Raw genomic sequence first — 20000 nt, forward strand, 5'->3', positions numbered from 1 at the left:
AACCGCTTCACCGTGGCGCTATTTATAGACTGTTTACTGTCGCTTTAACGGTCGATCGATCTATTAATTTGTCCCTTATTGACCTTCCTGCTCTGCTCTACACTGGCTGCCTGCATGATTGACGCGCATGTTGGTCTCGACCGGGCGTGACCACATGGTGGTCATTGGTATGTCTGGGTCGCATTATCGGTGCCAGCATGTAAATAGAGTTCGCCAGGGCGTGTTCGGTCAAAACGGCAGCAATAAATCGATTGGCAACGGTTTCTTCACGTGTTCGCGAGCGCTCTGCTACGCCCCGGAACTGTCCTTCGGTTGCGTGAGTCGACCGTGTTTCTTCATCTGATCCAGCACTCCGGCAAAGTTGGTCGTCTTCTTCTTGGCCGATCCTTTCGGGCCACTGTTTTGCCCGCGGACACGCATCTGTGCCGGTGCGACATCGTCCATGAAATCGAATTCCTTATTTTTGGAAGATCTGCAAGAGAGAACAGGAGAAATTACTAAATGCCCCTCACTGTGGGTTGTTGAGGTAGCGATCCTTTCGATTCTTTGTCCGCCACTTCGTTCACTTTCGGTTCGTCCTTTTTCACGGGAGAAGGCGCCCGGCGTCCGGGGTTTTTCCAGGTCAGCTCGAGCGTGTAGGTTCCATTTTCCATCGCACTGTAAGCGGCATCTAGCTCCTCCGGCGATGGCATCCAGTCGTTGGTTTCCACGCAGCTGACCGACCAGTTTTCGTCCTCCGACATCGTGTGAACGCAGATTTGTGCTTCCGGTTTGCTGGATCTTAATTCTTACACTTTTCTGGGGTTGGGGAACGACTTGGATTCACTCTCATCACCTTTCTCTTCATCAAAAAGGATGAAAATTAATTAGTTTTAGCGCGGTTTCACGGAGCGCGACCGGAGCGGAACAAGAATAAAAAAAAAGCAGAAAAATGTAAACAAAAGCTGAATCGATAATTCTAACCATCAAACGATAAAAACGATAAAACGATAAAATTTTATAACGAGGGCGCTAGCGTCGCGCGAAAGAGTTGCGCAAGAGTTCAATTTTTTGAAAATATGTTCGTTACTGTCAACGGCTGTGCATTTTACTCCACGGCGCACGTGATCAGTTAACAATTTCCTGATGGTGCTTTAATTTTTGGTGCTGTTATAATTGAACATTTCATCGTATTCGAGGGGTGCTATTTTAATTCCATTTCGATGACTTTTGGAGACTCATTTAAAAAGCCACATGTTGCTTCTACAGAATCTGGATAATGCAAGTTAATTTCGATGTTTTAAGTCGTGGGTTTTATATTGTACGTGACTCTCCAGTAGCCTCTTCATAAGCATCATGCATTACCATCAATGTCGCATGTTCTCGCGATTTCCGAAAAACGAAATGATATTTATTTGAGCAACAAATATGATGACCTCCGCGTCTTTGCCCGCCCCCCAACGATTCTGCCCTCCCCCGTCCATCCCGTGATAATACAATGTTGCACTCGGTCGAAGCACCAGAAATTCATTAAATTGTTTAAGCTCTTCAATATGACTATGATTGGTGTTATAATCAACTTCTGATGCGGTTTAATAATGTTCCGCCCGAACCATTCGCTGGTTAACCCACCCAACGGTCGGTTTATGATGCACCGCAAACGATGGATCCGTTGGCAAATTGCGCTACATATTATGTTATAATTAATGGTCCTCTGGTCGGCGTCCGTGGTGACCCTGGTGCTCGCTCATAACCGGAAGGCAGCGATGCAACAAACTGGACACTGAAACTGCGGTTCCGATCCGTATCCGATGTCCCATCAAACACCTCATCCTCATCCACCGATCGCTGACGCTGAGTGTTGAGCAGATTCTGCGCTTGATTGAATAACAGACAAACGCGCGCAGAAAAAAAAAAGATGCAACCCAAATGAAGAGCTGGAGGAAGCAGAAATAATTGATGGCCACCGTTAAATCGATTACCGCGTGCGTGAGGGTGCGGTTTGATCCTTTAAAGTGTTTCATTACCAATGCGGTGGAGTGTGCAAAATAAATATGAGGTTGAGAACCGGCGTAGTGTCACGGCAACACGTGTGGGTGTTTGGACTGGAAGCGACCACGGACCAGGCCGGAACCGTCGATTAAGTGCGATCAATTCGAAGCCGGCTATTGGTTAAGTCTTCCGTTCGAATTGAAATCGAATTTATGGTTTTCCATTCACCTCAGCTTAAGGATTATTCGAAAAGCACTTCTCCGTCACCTCAATTCCCTTCTCTGTTCCCCATTTAAGCGATCGATTAAAGTAAACATTTTAACAGAGAATGTCGTTCTCTCCAGGGGGTAATGTGAACATTGGTTGGTCCACTGGCCACAAAACCGCATCCCATTCTTCGTGGTGATGGTGTGTTGGCGAAAATAGCAGAAAAAACCGCGGAAAAACATTATGTTCTGCTGAGTGGGACGAGGCATCGCACCGGTCCCTGGCATGATTGCTAATTGAAATGGTCGGAAAGAAGGTGACAATTGAGCGACAAGCCGGTCGCTGGTCAAGAGGAGTCGTGTGCTCGGGTGGTTGAGTGGGGTGTTAAACGAGCCACCAACAACCATCAATCAGCTCTAAATCATATTCACTCTGGAGGACGGGAAGGGATCGAGAGAGAGAGAGAGAGAGGTAGGTCGGATCACAATCATCATCCCCATGAGCCCAGCCTTATTACACTTGTTCGCTACTCAGCCCCTCTCTCTACTACGCTCTCGTCAACATTCGTAATGTGATGCTAATCGTGCATGGAAAATGGATTTAATTAACTACGTCCTTCTACCCGCCGGCCGGACCTCGTCGGCAGTGGTTTGTGCAAAATTCATAGTTCGATCTCGGTCTCGAGGGTCCATCATCACTCACAGCACTAACATCAGCAGCAGTGGCACCGATGGGACCGACACCACACCAGGAACACCCGAGCGGGGACTGGGGACGCTGTGGGGAGGTGAGAGAAAATAATTATTGTTTCGCTTGCGGGTCCATCGATCGATCGAGGCCACTGTGGCTGCTAGGTGCTAAATGAAGGACTCTCGTGTCACCTCAAGTGTTCATGTTTTTGCCATGAACCTTAATGAACCGTGGGTATTCCAGGGAGTGCGTTCCCGGGTTGCAAGGATGCAGGCCCCGATGGTTGATCGGATGGTAATTGAATTAGTGTGCGAAAATTGATTTCGTACTCGCATGTAGGATCAGCGCTTAGTTTGTGATGTTGCTGAACAATGAATTTTGAGTGAGAAAGATAGGAAAATTGAACTGTAATTAGGTATTTTACAGCTATATTTGCACTTTCTCGTAGCAGTAGGTTTGTTTTGGATCGTTTTGATGAAGTGATTAGGGGGAAATGAAATGGGAAACTGAAAGAAAACGGTTTAAAACTAATGTTTCTTTATGTTATATGCCTTTAGAGAGGTTGACTAACACAATTTCAATCTTTCCATTGACAAAGCTACATCCGTTTGAAAAAAAATCTCATATTATTTTCAAAATCCATCATTTTATATGTTTTAATTAAAAAAGTAATCTTCGTTTTTTTAAGCAAAGTCTTGGAAAGGCGATTCTTTAACTTTGAGGTCCTTCGAGGATCTAATTACCTAAATGTGTAATAATCATTGTTGTATGTTAGCACGATCGCGCGCGAAGCTACAATATACACTACAAAAAGATGAGTTTTTCATACATGTCTCTCTGAAATTTATGCAAAAAATTTTTATATATTTTTTCATAAAACTCACTCACCTACTAACTTAGCCTGGTGGATTAATCACAGAAAAAATCCACATAAATGACTCTTGTTTTAACGCGAATCAACGCCCCACCTCTCCCTTTTAAATCCCTTGCGACAAACACAGATACCAGCACAAAAGCCAGCAAACGAGTGAAGGAAACTCAAATAAAATGAATATTCTCATCGCAAACATGACTCGCGCTACAGAATGCAGGCCCCGGCATCGCCAACGCTGCAACGCGAACGCAAACTCATAAATTCGGAAACACGGTACGCTTCCCGGTATGGGTCCTACCATAAATTTTACATAAATTAATTTGCCGTTCCACCTGCGGATACTCACTGTGCTGTGCCCCATCCCCATCCCTTCCCGAACACCACTTTTATCAGTCAGTACTTTCAATTTGACTAAGGAATCGCTGCCGGGGGTTTTTTTTTTTTGTTGGACCTCGGAGCCAACCCCGTTCGGCTTCGGTCACGTTTCGTGTCCTTGTCGTCCTCAACATTCGCGGCAGGGATTTCGAACGCCTTGGAGGAAGGAACAGACGGAATATCCATCAAAACCGACTCCAACAAGGGTTGGAGGCCCCCCTAAGGGCCTGAGATAGACTCACCTTGAGTCTTATCAGCTCCACGTGTCTCCCCTCCTTGAGCCAGTCGTAATTATTAATTCGTGGCACACTCACCCACATACACACCCTTCTGGCAGGATTCCAGACCCCAGACCGTGCGTACCGAGAACTGGCGGGGCGTGGCGGGAGGTTTTAGAATTCGAAGGATGCAGAAGGATAATCATTACACAATTGTTGGAAATGTTATGTTATGTTCGCGGTGCGTGCAGCCAGAGGATGCAAAAGTTTTTAATTACTTTCCAGTCGCCGCGGTTCGCGAGCATCGGTTAGAAACTTGGCAATTATCCAAAGTAAATGAGATCGAGAGAGTGAGAGAAAGAGAGTTTGGAACAGAGGATTCAAATGTGTAACCGCATGGCCGCGACCGATGGTGCGAATTCCTGCGCAAAACATCTCAATGTAGCAAACTCCTAGAAGGACTTATATTTTAACGAACTCCTGAAACGAACAAACGAGCCTTCCTGTTTCTGGCAACTCCTTTGAGGATTTTGATCGTATGCGTTGTGTATTTCACAGAAAGGATACTGCACCCCGTCGCGAACCCTTTTTCGCTATTCGAACTCGGCGTGTATCGCTGTAACTTCCAATTAAATCTCAAATTACGAACAAAACACTTTTTGCACAAGACAGGGAACAGTTGTTTCTGGATTAACTACAATCGGGAACAAAACAATCGATTCCCAGTATTATGTTGAACACAGACTCCGGTTGCGATGAGATCGCCACGCACTCGGCAGCCCATATGAGCTTATAGACAATATGGGCTCCGATGCCCATTTGTTTTTTTGTTTTGCCGTTGTTGCTGCTGCTCGCGAGCCCACCGCTATCACTCCCACGAATCCCGCGCTCGATATGCAAAAGCCATAAAGCATTGGGCGTGTGAACTCGGTGCACGTGCACGTGTTGGGAGGGCACAACGTGCGTCATTGTGCGTGCGGCACCTGCCTTGATCATGTAATTATTTTATAATTGCTGTAGCTCATTTAGTGGACCTAAGGGCCATCCCAAAAAAAAAAAAGACAATGATCGAAGTGCAAACGGCACAGAGAGCATTGAGCAATAATTTATTTATGAGACAGCTCGGGCCGTGTCCGAGTGCGAATATGGCGCTATCGGAACACTGGCGCCACCGAAAAGGGAGGATGAGCGTCGATCTTTAGTTGATCTCGCTTGCTCGCCCGTTCGCTCGCTGGGTCTCTATCATTGCCATCGGATATATCGCTCTGATAGATCAACCGAAGCGAGAAATATAGCTCTAATTGTGCATCGAGCGGGCGGTATCTGCTTGATCACGAGAATGATTAGTTAAGGCCTCGATCGAGGGCTCCACTGTTACCGAGGCGCCGTTATCAATCGTTCTCATCGGGGCCGCTGGTCGGCCGGATTAAGATTCAGAGAACTCTACGACGATTTCGGAGTTTCAGAGAAACGCCGGAAAGCGGCGTGCGTGCTATAAAACCACTCGTATCGATCCACCAACGCATCAGTGTTCATTGTGGAGCAGTGGCAGCGAGAAGCGTAAAGTTTCGTCTTGTTGTGTTTCAGGTTTTTCGTCCCGCGAATCCTAACGATCGAAGTGATGTCTGGTAGCAAGGGCAAGTGGTTTGTGTTGCTGCTGGCAGCGGCGGCGCTGAAGTTGGCCGAATCCCAGGACTACTGCGATCCGGATCTGTGCGATCCCGGGGATGACCATATTGGGTGTAACAATCCGGGTGGTTTCCTTGGCAACTGTGTCGATCCGAAGGTGATCCCGATGTCGGATGAGCTGAAGACGATTATTTTGGATGAGCACAACAAGTACCGTAGCACGGTGGCGACCGGAGGTGTCAAGTGGCTACCGAAGGCGAGCAAGATGACGACGATGGTAAGGATAATTGGTTGTTTTGGTCCGGAACAAGGCAGTTCTCTTCATGGATCTTTGCGTGCTCTTCGTTTCCATTAGGTCTGGGATGATGAGCTGGCGAAGCTGGCACAGCTGAACGCTAACCGGTGCGTGCAGAAGCATGACGCTTGCCACAATACGGCCAACCATCGGTACTCGGGCCAGAACTTGAACCACATCACCACGACCGCACCGTCGATCGATAACGTACCGCAGGTGATCAAGGATCTGATCTCGTCCTGGTGGGACGAAAAGGCTGACGTCAACAAGCGTATGGTGAAGAGCATGTACGATCCGGGCAGACAGTAAGTACCGGACCTTCAGGAACCAATCTGTGCGCTAGATGGGATCGTTTTTTAAATATTTTCTTTTAAATATCTTCTTCACAGTACGATGATCTTCCACTTTGCCGTGCTGGCCGCCGACAAGGCCAACAAGCTGGGCTGTGCCGTATCGCAGTGGAAGGACAATGGCAATCCTTACCTCTACCTGGTGTGCAACTACTCGTTCACCGATATCGTCGGACTGCCGATGTACGCCTCGGGAGAACCGTGCTCGGCCTGTACCAAGGGCTGCAACTCGGCCTACGCCGGTCTCTGCAATCCGGATGAGCCCGTTTCGGTGCCGTACTAAAAGGGTGCCAGATGGATCGAAGCTCACTGGCGTCTGTTCTGTTCTGTCCTATCAAGCGTATCATCTACACGCGCAACCATTTCCACGCCACCACTACGTCACTTTTGACCAGACCTTCGAGAATGCTTCCTCGGGTGCCACCTCACTCTTGTGATGGCATATCCGGGGGGAGCCCCCCGGGGGTTCAATGTGCGCAAAAAAGCAATGTATTCGTTTTTCGGGCAAATGAAAAGTGAAATAAAAGCATTCACCAGCACACCACAGACCGTGTGGAATCGTTTTCGAGTGGAGTTTTCCGCGAATTATACATTCCATGGACTGGAAGGTCCCAACTGCTGCTGCCACCAGCATGTCGGAAGTGAGTGTAATAAAATATCGAGTTGATACTCCTTTCGTGTATCGATTGCAGCTGTCAAGAGGGCCATGACCAGGTCTGTATGTGTGCGTTTGGCACGTTAACTCCACCAGAACGACAACATGCGGGGAGGGTGGTCGTATGTGTCTTCTTCGCAAGGGTCGCCAGCTGGCGTCCGATATGTTAAACCCCGACCCGAAAGCGCTAAACGGTTGCGGGTGCTGCTGCTGGTTGTTGTTGTTGAGCCAGCTGAGACCAGGCCCCGAATGTAGGCCGTTTCCGCACGGATGTCGCGAATTTCGAATTTCGTCGCCAGCGCCAGGGCACGAGAAACGGGACACGGGTCGTCGACATCGTTCGATTTGCAACATTAGGCAAGTCGCGAGTGTAATTGAATTATGGAACGTTTAATTAAAATACGCACGCACGCACGCCCACCGGATTGTCCCCGCGTGGAAAAGCGTCGGCCATCGGAAAACGAATTTGAATCCGCGCTGGTTAGACTAAGGCACGGCCGTTGGAGCCACCGTTCGTTGCTCCACATTCGCTCTAACATTCGCTTTGCGGTGATGCAGTGTGATGGTGTGGAGTGCGAGTGCGAGTGCTCGTTAAATTAATTTTCATAGAATTTCGCAGAAACCTTTCCCCGAAAAGGGGAGGCACTCACGCTGGGAAGCGGGAATTATTCGTTAGAATGCTGCCACTAGCAACGGATACTGTTTCTCATGGCTAAAAAGCAGTGTTATTGCCATATTTTAATGGGAAATGTGATGTGACCGGGGGCGGGCCCGTTGTATGGCTTTGCAATTGTGTGACATAAGGGGGCCAGTAGTTGTGGGTTGACCTGAAATTTACAACAAACTTGCCCGGACATGTAACGATCGAAGCCGTTTGTTCGGAGAGAAGAAAGGATTTGGAAATCCGGGGGTGCCAGCATTATCACATTGTTAGAGGTCTCGAATATCCTGCTGGGCAGCGTGACAATCCAGGGATTATTTTGGTTGCTAACCGAAATCTATGTTTGATTGCAATAGCAGGCTGTGTGGTTGGAATCCGTGATGCAGTAATTCATTTGCCGTTCAAATTTAACAGTAAATCATTTGCAAATGTGGTTCTACGTTCGGTTTGTGTTTAAGGGAAATTGATGTTTAATTGGTGGGCAAAAAGGCTAATTAAAGTGGGTTTACTGGGGTGATTTTTTTTCCTTTCATGAATGTCAAATTATTCTAGATTTTTAGGCACACTCGAATGCAGTTTAATGAAAATACAGTCATGGCATCATTTTCAGAGAGGCATGTCTGCAATTTAGTACTTTATCGGTAATTGTAGTTTAGTGCTGGATCATCTGAGATATAAAAAGACATATTCCTTTGATTGACGATAGTTTCTTTTTCAAAATGACTGAGTTTCTTTTTCAAAATGACATCAAGTAGTAGAACCATAATTTAGCTTTAAAATGAGCTTCAAACGAACAGAGCATTGGCGAACAGACACACCGCAGCAATTCGCTGTTTTGACGAGCTCATAAAAAACGATCCTCCCAAGCGATGACTCTCATTAACGATGGTTTCCTGTGGTTCCAGCTTTTCCCTTTTTTTTTCGCAACCCTACCACATGGAACAGCTTATTACCAGCGGAGTTAATTTTTATCTCCCTCGAAGCATGAAAATGCATTGAAAACTTCCCACCAAAGTCGAAACCCCGGTCGCGGGCTCTGAACTAACAACTCATCGTACGCTGCACTTTAATCGCTCTTTTTTATTGCTCCACCAGCTCAACCATGCTGCTCATGGTGCAATACATAATGGCATCCACGAACGAGCGAGCAAACTCTCAAATATGGTACAGCCCCCCCCCCCCCCCCCTCCCCGATGGGACGAGTGACTATGCGATATGCGCTATGGTTGGTGAAAGCTCTAGAGCCTTCGCCTTCTCGGATGAGGAGCCGAACTTTTCACCAAACTATTCCACTGTCAGCCTCCGCGGGGAGATCCTTTAAAGATCGCATGAACACCAGCGTCGCCTAACGTGTCATCCTCGTCAGCGAAGATAAGTGAACGGCATCCGCCCGTCCGTGCACCATCGCACACCGCCGGAAGTGTTGGAATGCGGTGCCACAATCAAGAAAACTTTCTCCACGTAAGTGTGAGCCACGCTGACACCGTGAAGACCGTGGAATGACAATACTTTCGAGCCAGTGAGCGAACGCGAGCACGGTGACGAAAGAAATTAAAGAAGCAAAACAACAACCGAGAAGAAAAGAAGGCGAAAAACGAATCCACCGGGAACTCCGGCGTCGGCGGAGAAACTCGCAGTTAAGGGCCGTGTATCGTGAACCTCGAGATGCACCGAAAATGCAACCGGAACCGACCAGATGCAAAGGAAGAGAGCGAAGGCCAGCAGCTGTTACTTTCGTTGATAGTGTGTTCTTCGCGGGCGAAAGATGGTGAACGGTAGAAGGTCACACACGCGCGCGCGAACACCAGATTGGAAACATTCCCAGCAGGCTGTGGATCCCGGGCAGCCATCGCCGGCTGCAAAGCCACAAAGAACGCTAAAGAAGAACCGCATCCGTCGGGGCAGCTCGTCTTAACGAGTGCCGGAAGTAACGAAGGAGGGAATGAAACGAAACGCACGCCATCTCAAAAAAGGACCCTCCCGGATTGCCATTAATGTATGCACGTACAGCCACGGGCTCGCGAGCTAATGATGGTACCATCGGTGGGACGTGGAATGTTCACTTTGCAAAAGTAGACTTCTGGGACTTTCTGGCTGAGAGATTAACAGGACCAGGACCATCGTCTGGAGCATCAGGAGCATGTATTAGGAGGGTACACGGTATCGTCTACGAAGCATGACATTGCAGAAAGCATTTTCCGCTAGTCCACCGAGGGTTCTCGCGCTAATTCGTGAACGACAGCTGCCCAGGAAGCCGTGTTGGTATTGGACGTATTTTTTGGACAAGATTTGTCGAAGTGAAAGCGATGCCATTTCCGTTTCTTTCAGCCATAAGTTGAGGGTGATTTGGACTCTTCGTTTTGATTGCTCACTTGAATTTAGTTTAATTTTAGGATGATTATGTGGTGATATGGACGGTGAGGCTTCTAGAATATATGATACCTGAATGATTTTAAGAGCTTCTGGAGGAAATTCTTACCAGAACCTGAGCACAAATCGTATCGAGTGTTCAATACGGCTAAACGATTCCACGAAGGCACGTACTTTACGCCAAGTATTCCTACTTACGGCCGGAACATCACCGCCAGCTGTTGGAATTACCTTCATTTCGGCAAAACCACCGAAGTAGTTCCGGTTCCCGGCAGGTAAGTTAATTCAATTAAACATTTACCTAACCGCCGACAGGCAGCCGGCAGCAGCCAGATGGGGGATGGGCTTTTCTCCGGAAATGATCGACCGAGGCCGATGCAATTAGCACGCCCTTTCGGCACCCCCGGCTTCAACTTTGCTCCATTCCGCGCAACACCCTTTTAATGTCTTAATGAAGCGATCGGTCGTCGCTAAGTTTGAGTGTGCGATCTGGCCCATCCCGGTGACGCTTATCACCGAGTGAGAGGATTTGTGGTTTAGTGGTGGCCTCTTCTGATTCGAATGTCGAGGATTATCGTTAACTTTTACGGCAGTGCCAGACGAGATGGAGTGATAGCGGAATGGAAAGGGCGAAAAGGAAAAAAGGGCGAAAAATGTCCAACGCACTCACGTGAAAGGAGTGGTTGGTTGTTACGAAGGAAGGGGGGATAAGGAAAACTTTCCTTTCCTCCCATCGCTGTGTCTCTACCATCTTTCCTCACCACGGAATACTGTTAATTAAATTCCTCTCCGCTGCCGCTGCTGCTGCTGCTTCGTCTGGATCTGGTTGTATCGAGGTGTCGGTGTCTCCTCATTTGCCTGTCGGCTTGTCGCCGAGTCGTCGTATGGGGGAAAAGTTTGCCCTCAAGTTTTCTCACCTCACCACCGGGCTGGGACCGATCTCCGACGACGAAACGTTCGGCAGCATGATGCTTCACGATAAGAAACAGATTGCAAATTTCGGTGATGGTTATGGGGGAGGCGTCCTCGGCTATCGTTTTGCTCCAAAGTTTCGCCGGAATTCGTCGGCTGCATGCTGTGGCTGTGGTGTATTCGCAAATCGGTGATCTGTTAAATTAAATCCATAATCCGGCAACGGCCGGAAGCGATGGAATCCCAGTGTCGGCTACAAGATGGACTATCTTCGGTACGTAGAGGGTGAAGTTGAGGCATTTGTTCGAATCGATTCGATTCGGCCTGGCTGACCGGAACGAGCTACACGTTTCGGTTGTTGCTACAGATACTTTTCGGAAGTCAGTGGTCAAGGTACTACTTCTAAGTAAACCGGTTGCTGATCAGATGTCCTATGCGATGGCGCAAAGAGAACAAGTATTTTAAGCGATACCAACCAACAAGAATCTCAATAGCTGTCATTATTTTTCTCATTTGCAAACACGCATTTTTTAAAAAGTTGCTATCTGTAAAGTTTTTCACAAATCTTCCCCAAACTTGATCCAAATATTCTTGAAAAGTTGTAGTTTATTATAACATTAGCTAAAACATGTTAATAGTTTTTTTTAAAACAAATCGTCAAAAAAGAATCGTTTTTGGTCCGAATCAAAAGACTTACCGTTATAAGCGACGAACCCGGTTTGATCATAGATCAATCCGTCACCATCCCTTCACTTTTTAACAACTTCATAATGCTACCAAAAGTTTAAAAATGGCAAGTTAAATAAAAACTCGACGGAGCATCAAACAACTATTAATTTGTATATTCCAAAGATTTACGTTTTTAAAGATACACACTTCTAAATTTAATACTATGAATGAAGTTTTTAACAAATCATCTTCAAACTATATCCAAAAACTCCTGAAAAATTATTATTTAATGTGACATTCATTTGAAAAAATAATTTGGATGGTTTCTTCACAAAAAAATCGTCAAAATGAGCCATTTTTTACCCGAATCAACCATAGCCCACACCCTTAACAGTTTGACAACTTCAATTTCCAATCGACGCACGACAAACCGCCACAAAGAGGGACGAAAAACATCACTTTAAATGGATTCCGAAAGGAAAAGTCCAACTGAAACCGATGACCATTTGGTGGTTTGTTACAATCCACCACTGGCTTACTGTACGAAATGGCATTTCGTAACAATTCCCTTATTCATGCGTCTCTTCTTTTTTTTTGGTGGAAAATGCTTCCCCACAGCACGACCTCCACGCCGATAGATGGATGGACGGATGAGGAGATGAGATGAGGAGATGCAAATGAATTTCCGATGCTTCCTAAGGCTAGTCGCGTGGTCTCGTGGCTGCCTCTTTTTTGCCAGCGGGATTTTCTAACTTTTCCAATATGCCACGTGCTGATTGATGAACTAATTGGGTTCAGCTGGCCACTGTGTCGGGCCTGGCTTAGCCACCACCGCCGCACGCCTGTGTCCAATTGTCTGTTGGCCACACAGTAATTGATCCCCATCGTTTCGTTCGCGACTTGCAAATGAAAAGGGGAAACCGTTTCGCCGTCTGGCGCAGCGTGAGACCGCCACGGGGGAGGAGCCGGAGAGGGTCGCCACGGAGTTGGCCGCAAGCTAATCAATTCCGGAGCGAACCGCTTTGTCGCTAAGCAGGACATTATGCAAGCAGGTAGCAGGCGAGCGAGTTAATTGACAAACACGTCTTGATCGATCGCTTTGTTGTGACAGTTGCACAGTTTGTTTTCAAATTGTTTACTTCCGGTTAATGGTGTCGTGGTGGAGTGTTTTTTTTTTTGTTTGTTTGTTTGAGAACACAATTAATTCTGTGTATCGTAAATCACTTTGCAAACCCCCTCGGGCGAAAACGTGACAAACAATGAAGATCTTGAAAATTAAAAAACGCAGCCACATCAATTGAGCATCGCAGTAACCTTGAATCACGTAACCAATCTCCTATCACGACGATGGTGGCCAGGTATTAATCATGTGCCTTTGTTCCCATTTGGGCTCCTTTACAGACGCCAGGCAATGGAAGCGCGATGGCGTGAGTGTTTTTTCCTCCAGTACATTTCTGCAACGCCAGCCGGTGGAAATGCTTGAACTACATTAGGTCACGTCCATCCGGGGAAAAGGGGTTGATGGTGGTGAAGGAGGAAGAGGCCAAAAATGCTGACTTCTTTCCTGATTCTCGTCTCATCCGCTCGGCCATTTGTGTTGTGCCGTTCCGCTCACGAGACACGAGCGGCCTTGTGATTCACTTTTTTATTGCTGTCTTCTCTTCTCCCTAGCATCTCCTCCGGAAAGTGTCAGTCAACCTCGCAGGAACCTCCGTCTCGCCGTCTCGGTAAGGCTGGCGGCATTCAGTTTGTTTTGAAACAATTTCCTGGATCGGCTACGACCGTCCTCTCTGGTATGCCTCCGGTGGATTCGCTGACGTTCGATGGTTTTCCTTCGCTCGGTTCCCACCTCTGCACAAGTCGAAAGATCAACAAAAAGTTGTTTTCCTTCGTGATGTTCGTCACTATCGGATGCTGGTGGAGGAGCGGGGGGGGGGGGGGGGGCGTTGGTGCCCATGTTATGCTGCCTGATTGAGAAGTAAAAAGAGGATATCCGGACCTCGGAGGGAAGATAAATCGCAGTTCCTGGACAGTAATGGAGCAAGTTCCACAAACACAACACACCATCAGCCATCGAGACCATCTTCAGGATATAATCTTTCAATATTCATACCAAAACTGCACTCCTGCGCATTGTAGTGTATCGAAGGTTCTATGAAACAATCATGAGATCGTTCGCAAGATCATCTTCAATCGAGCCAAAGACATCCCCCTAGAGAGAGAGAGAGAGGGAGGAAACACACTTCACAAAGATTCTAAATAGACCCAAATGAGACGTTTTATTCTGCACTTTTTCGTGGTGGGGGAAATTGTTGGTCGTTTGTTGGCCCCGTGTTCCGTGGGTTTTCCGGGAGTAAATATTCGCATAGGACGTGCGCACCGGCTCCGAGGACGCCGAGGGTCCGGTTCAGCTTAATAACATTCCTCGTCGTATTTACTCTCGTTTTTCACCTTCCTTTCACCATTTTCTCGTGGCACACCACCACCACCACTGTTCTTTCACTTGCTGTTCTGTAATGTTGTAACGAGAATCCACGACTTGTTGCCCATTCTCCATCGCGAGGTTGCATGGAAAAATATCATTTTTCCCTGCCCGTCCAACGGTTTCGGCGAAGGTGGCTACCGTTCTAGGTTTTTGTGGATGTGAGTGTGTTTGTTGTGCTCCGTTCGTGCAAATTCCAAAGTTCAAAGCAACCCCCGGGAAGCCATTGGTTTCCGTTTAATTTAGCGCAGCCCAAGACACACGCCACTTCCTCCTGAATTCCCCTGAAGGAGGGGAAGGGATGCAAAGGGGGGGTGGTTGCGTTGCGGTGCGCTCGAGAATTCTTCGAGCATCAGCGAGCAAGGGAAAGAGTAGAGGCGGTTTTTAGGTAAACAGCAAAGTGGCTCAATTCACCGTAATTTACTCCCGCAGATCGACAATGTATTTCGCGGGATTTCATCGCGCCGGTACCAGAAAACCTTCACCCCCCTTTCCACACCTCCTGCTTGGGTGCCGTTTGTAAGGGATGTTCATGTTTTATTCACGTTCGCTCGTTATTAATTTCAGTCAAACATTTGCTTTTGTGCGCCGGGAACGAAATTGGATTGCAGTTACGAGGACGCTCGCGCGCTCCGGATTGGGAATCGATTTCCCTGCGCATTCACGTCCGCAGAGTTTCGTGCTCCAGCGCGAAACCGGGAGCATTGTTTTTCACAAAGACCTCTCCGGCCACCCTCCCCGGACGAACTGGCGGACGGGCGGACAGGGAGTTGCTGGTCTGTTGCTCGAGATGCTGGCGCCAACGGAATCGTTTGCAGGGGTCGGTGTTCCGCCGTTCGTTGACCGAGTTGCACGAGACGCCCGCTATCGCGGTAGACGATCGGAAGACAGCGAAACTTAACGCCGAACGCCGTTCCCGTATCAACATCGGCCTAATTTACGATTATTTAGCGAGTCCTTGCGTCTCGCGCCTTGTGCGCTTTGGCAGGAACAAATCACTTTTCTTAAAATGCTGTGTTCGTGGGCCAGGGTGCGCACTTTCTTTGATTGCACCGTTGGTGTGGCGCCAGGGCTAAGGATTAAATTATCTTTTTGTGCGGCGAGTTGATTACGCCCGAGAGAGAGAGAGAGATAAAGAGAGCGAGCGAGCAGCGTGCAAACCGATCAATATCCTAAAAATTGGTGGATGGTGCGTGTAGGAAGGTAATTCTTGAGCCGGCGAATGCATTTGAGGGTGGTTTTTTCGGGGGTTGGTTGGGCCGGTTGGCGGTGAAACTTGATCACTCTCGCGGTCCTTGAGTCGGCCGCCTAAAAGCATCCGAGGCAGGCCGCATCGGACGTCCGTATTTTTTAGATTTTATTTGAAAAAAAGAAGAAGAAAAAAAGGAAGAAAAACTGAAAACACACATACCACCACCACCATCACCACCAACAACAAGGAAATGTGAGGCCGATCATGCTAAGCACAGATGAAGCGTCTCGTTTCCGTTCGAAAGGTCTTGTTGTTGGCAACCGAGAGGAGAATCTTTGAGAGGGTGGAGAGCATAATAAACAAGAAGACCAGCTCGCTGGCGCTCATTTTCCACTTGTACACCCCCACGACCACTCCCTCCCTCTCTCACAAACGCAAATAAGATGTTTTGGGCCGACGGATCGAGGTCTCTTGGTGGCCCTTGGCCCTGGCTCACTGGCTGGCTGGCTGGCTCGCTGGCTGGCTGGCTGGCTGGCTTCGCTACGACACCGCGACTTCACTGGGATGGAAAATTGATGAATCATAAATCAGGCAAACCAGAGCATCGCACCAAGTGAGGGCACAACTTGCTTTCCGCGTAAAAAAAAAACCCCTCGAATCCTGCGTACCGAGCACCGAGATCGAGGCCTTCAGTCCTCGCACTCCGCTGCCTAGTGTGCGGTTATGTCCATGCCAATGCAAAAGGCAGTCCCTCCGCCCGCTTCCTCGCCCCGCAGTGGGCAGATTGTTTTTTTATGCTTCGAAGGAAATCCAAGATTTAGTCGTCCTACGGGATGCTGTGTGCGCCCAGGGGGCGCGTGCGCGGGGTGGTAAAGTTCTCGAAAACATCGTCGTCTTCGTCGTCGTTGGTGGCGTCGTCGTCTCGGGGGTCGAGGTCGACGGGGTTGTGATGCTGGGCAGGGGGAAAACACTTGAGATAAATTTGTAGCCCTGGCCCGACCGCGCCGTAACCTACCGGCGTAAAGTAGAATCTTCCTGAACGTTGGCCTTCCCCTGGTTGCTTCCGCATTCCGCCTTGGTCTCGCGAGTTTTTTAAACCTCGTCCTCGTGGTTTGATGAGCTCTGCCAGGAAGGTGGCAGGGGCGTACGTGGCGGGAATGCGTGAGTTTATTTGAAGAACATTGTTTACAACCATCATCATCCACCAGTCCTGTTGGATGAAAAGGAAGTCCTAGCGAGAGTGCGACTGTAAGGTCAAAAGCAAGCTAAGATGATTGCAGAAGGAAGATCACCATCATCATCATCATCACCATCAGCATCACCAGAGGATGCACTTGAGCAGCCGGCAGTTCTGTCGTTCAATGAGCAGGTCCTTCAGAGCCGGTTCAGCAACTGAATCGAACCGAACCGAAGCATTAAGCTGATGGCGACAATAATCGATCGAAATAGGAACGGTGGCGGTAGGCCAGGCCATACCGGTACGCCGTAAGTACACAAATTTACCACCTCCCGGGGCCGCGGGCACCCACGGTTGGAAATAATTGTCAAGCATTTTATTGATTTTCCGCGATTTCCGGCGCGCGAGATTAGCACCGTGCGTGCTCGAATTGGTGGCAGCCGGAAAAAAGACAGAGCAAACAGCATTACAGCATTAGTGTGGCGGAATGTTTGTTAAATCAATTCGCAATCAATTCGCTTTCATTAGCGATAAGTTTGCTGATTTTACTGATGAAGTGTCGCGTCGCAACCGGGTGCTCTCTCTCTCTCTCTCTCTCGCTATCGGTTAGTATCAGCTGATAGAAACAGATGCAGGAAGATCCTCTGGATATGCACAGGATATGTACGGGATTATGTTTCGATTTTCCCAATTAATTTGAAATTCCACAAAATGATCCAATAGAGAGGGCAGATGATGATGATGATGATGATGATGTAGGGCTTCCACCTATTACTCCTTTCACATGAGTTGATGACGATCAAGAGTTGGGCGCCCCCACCCTGTGCTTTGTGCCACTTCCACGAGCGTGACACAAACGGTAGGACGGTTTTCCTATCCGTGATGCCCTTCCCTTCCGTGTGCAGTGAGGGTAAGTGCTATTTGCCAAGTGATAACCTATAATGACAATCTAATGGCACATCTACATAGACCCCCTTTTCCAACGAGCTGGAAGGTAGAGGGAGCGAGAGAGACGCCCGATAACCCAGGGAACAGTAGCGCGACTAACGAGCATTTAGTTATCGATTTTATTGTGACCGAAGACAGGAACAGGAGATCCCTTCTTCCCTGACTCACTTCTTGCAGATTGAATTGCACTCACATTCGTGTGCGTCTGTGTGCGACGATAGGGGTTGCCGATGAATTCCTGGGAAATTTTCAACCCATTTTCCAGCAGAGCGCTCACCGGAAGGGCAAAATGCAAATGGCAACTTATTGGTTGTGGGATACGGGTCCTCTCCTTCCAGCGTAGACATCCGGGGGGCCTGGTGACCGAAACGTGATCGTTTGCTTGCGAGATGAGGGACCTGATCTCATGGGAGCAGAGGCTGCCTGATGCTGTGGTTGGTTAGTTGGTTGGTTTCGGTTTGTACAGACACAGTGTATGTACACAGTTGGTTTTTCTGGCTAAAAGCATTTTATTACTCCAAGCGCCAGCGCCACCATTCCAGCAGCTCTATTTCGGAGGTTCTGTCCTTGGTGTCTCCTGATGAACTTCGCCACGGTTCAAGGGGTGGCCACAATGTTTCTCCGAAAAACCGACAATCAGCTGCCATAGCTGCCGTGGGTCAGAGTCGATAAAATAAGATTGGGTCACGCCCTGATGCGCCCCGTGCTTGTGGTGAAGGATTTTGATTCTCGATCTCGCCAGGAGCACGAGTCTGAGGTCTAACCACTCCGCCACGGCGCTTGATGTGAGCTCACGACAACGGTGAAGGTGCGAAGGTTAAGCCATAATGCAAATTGCAATCTTCCAAAAGCCCCTGAACTCAACGGGCACTTCCTCAGTTCATTATGCTTTCGCTTCTTTTTCACCACTTGCAGGATTAAGACTACATGGTACACGTCAAATATGATTATAAATGGAATAATTAATGTTGCCTTCCATCGCTCACGCCGTCGGGGTGCCGAGCTGGAGCTGAATTCCTCCGACGGAAGTGCAAGTTTTGATGGAAAGAATATAAAACTTTTCGTCAAAAACAAAAACCCCCGGCACAATGATGTTGCTTCCAAGTTCCAAGCGGTTCCCAGTACAGCGAGTGGTGCGGACTTGCCGGCGGACATTGAGAACATTTTTCGGACCGCGTGGTAGCGTGGTCAGGGCGCTGTCTCAGCATCTCAAGTGCATCTCGGTGCTCGCGGGAGATTGATTGATGACTGAAAATTGGGAAAGTTGCCGAGGGGTCCACTATCGACAGTTACACTAGCCGTGAAAGTTTCCCATCCTTTTCTTCTCTGCTTTGTTAGTAGCCCGGCGGCTACACTAAAACTATGGGAAGCGGAATTATGATCCGTTCTTTCCGCTTCAACTGATAGCGCAGTTGGTCCTGGTGCTTTTAGTGCTACTGGCCGCGATCCCCCCGGGGGACTCTTTCTTCAAAATAGAGATCCATCAGTGCTTTCATTAGCCAAGTAGGAGCGGCAGCAGCAATAGCGGTGCTCCCGGCACGTGGATTACCGGGAAAAACAAAATTTATCATAATAAACGTTGAACGGATAATGGAATACGGAGACGGTGAGCTCTATGGTGAGCCCGGCAAAGGCACGGATGACGTCGTTGCTACTTGGCCAAGACCTCGTACATCTCGTGGTCCCTTTTTCAATCCAAACCAAACTATAGCCAGCTTCCCTCGGCCGGAACAATAACATCGCGTTTCAGTTTTCAGACGCGGAAATTACGAAATGAGTCAGTTGAAATGTGAAACCATTGGCAACAGCCCCAAACGGGGTTGGATTAAAGCCACGCCAGCCCGGTAGCAGCAGCCTGGTGTCCTGGTGGGCCACGAGGATTTCCACGAAACTTTTATCGCGTCGCGTTCGTGCCTCGGCTTCCTCTGGCTTTTCCTGGTGCGATGCATTCACGGGGAATGTTACACGAAAACACTTTGGGTCGCCTGACGCCCACATCCTTTGAAGCGATCACCGAAAACATGCCATCCACCCACCACAAACCCACCTTCACACTCCCACTGCCGGCATCATGGTAGTAGTGGTGGCCGGTCGGTTGGTCGGGGGGTTTTGTTGTTATTGTGCTGTTTGGTTTTTGTGTTTTTGCTTTTCCGTGAAATTAGCTCCAATGGCCGCTTTCCGGCCCGAATGGAGGCCACTGTTCCGGCAGGGGTGTGGCCGAGGTGGCGACTGACCAACCGAGCGGCCAGCACCGATGTCGTGCTGGCGATGATGCTGGTGGTGGCAGATGAAGGACCATCGGAGTGACGTGCACCAGGAGTAGCC

At 48.5% G+C, this 20000-nt stretch overlaps 2 protein-coding genes across 2 annotated transcripts in view; one reads left to right on the forward strand and one right to left on the reverse strand.

The window, feature by feature from the left end:
* Positions 1 to 892, reverse strand: part of LOC126581571 (uncharacterized) — a 1429-nt gene extending 537 nt beyond the window's left edge. Inside the window, exons 1-2 of the mRNA XM_050245316.1 lie at positions 532 to 892; positions 1 to 472 (exon numbers count right to left, since the gene is read on the reverse strand). The exon at positions 1 to 472 is cut by the window's left edge and continues 537 nt beyond it. Coding sequence (XP_050101273.1) covers positions 289 to 472; positions 532 to 743 — 396 coding nt within the window. The 5' untranslated portion in view covers positions 744 to 892 and the 3' untranslated portion in view covers positions 1 to 288. The remainder of the gene's footprint in view (positions 473 to 531) is intronic.
* Positions 893 to 5848: 4956 nt separating this feature from the next.
* Positions 5849 to 7153, forward strand: LOC126580898 (antigen 5 like allergen Cul n 1-like). Its single transcript, XM_050244222.1, has 3 exons — positions 5849 to 6241; positions 6320 to 6564; positions 6649 to 7153. Exons 1-3 carry the CDS (start codon positions 5957 to 5959, stop codon positions 6890 to 6892), a joined length of 774 nt encoding a protein of 257 aa, XP_050100179.1. The 5' UTR covers positions 5849 to 5956; the 3' UTR covers positions 6893 to 7153.
* Positions 7154 to 20000: the final 12847 nt, after the last annotated feature.

This window comes from Anopheles aquasalis, chromosome 2 (assembly GCF_943734665.1).
Source record: "Anopheles aquasalis chromosome 2, idAnoAquaMG_Q_19, whole genome shotgun sequence".
In the NCBI taxonomy this organism is placed as follows: domain Eukaryota; kingdom Metazoa; phylum Arthropoda; class Insecta; order Diptera; family Culicidae; genus Anopheles; species Anopheles aquasalis.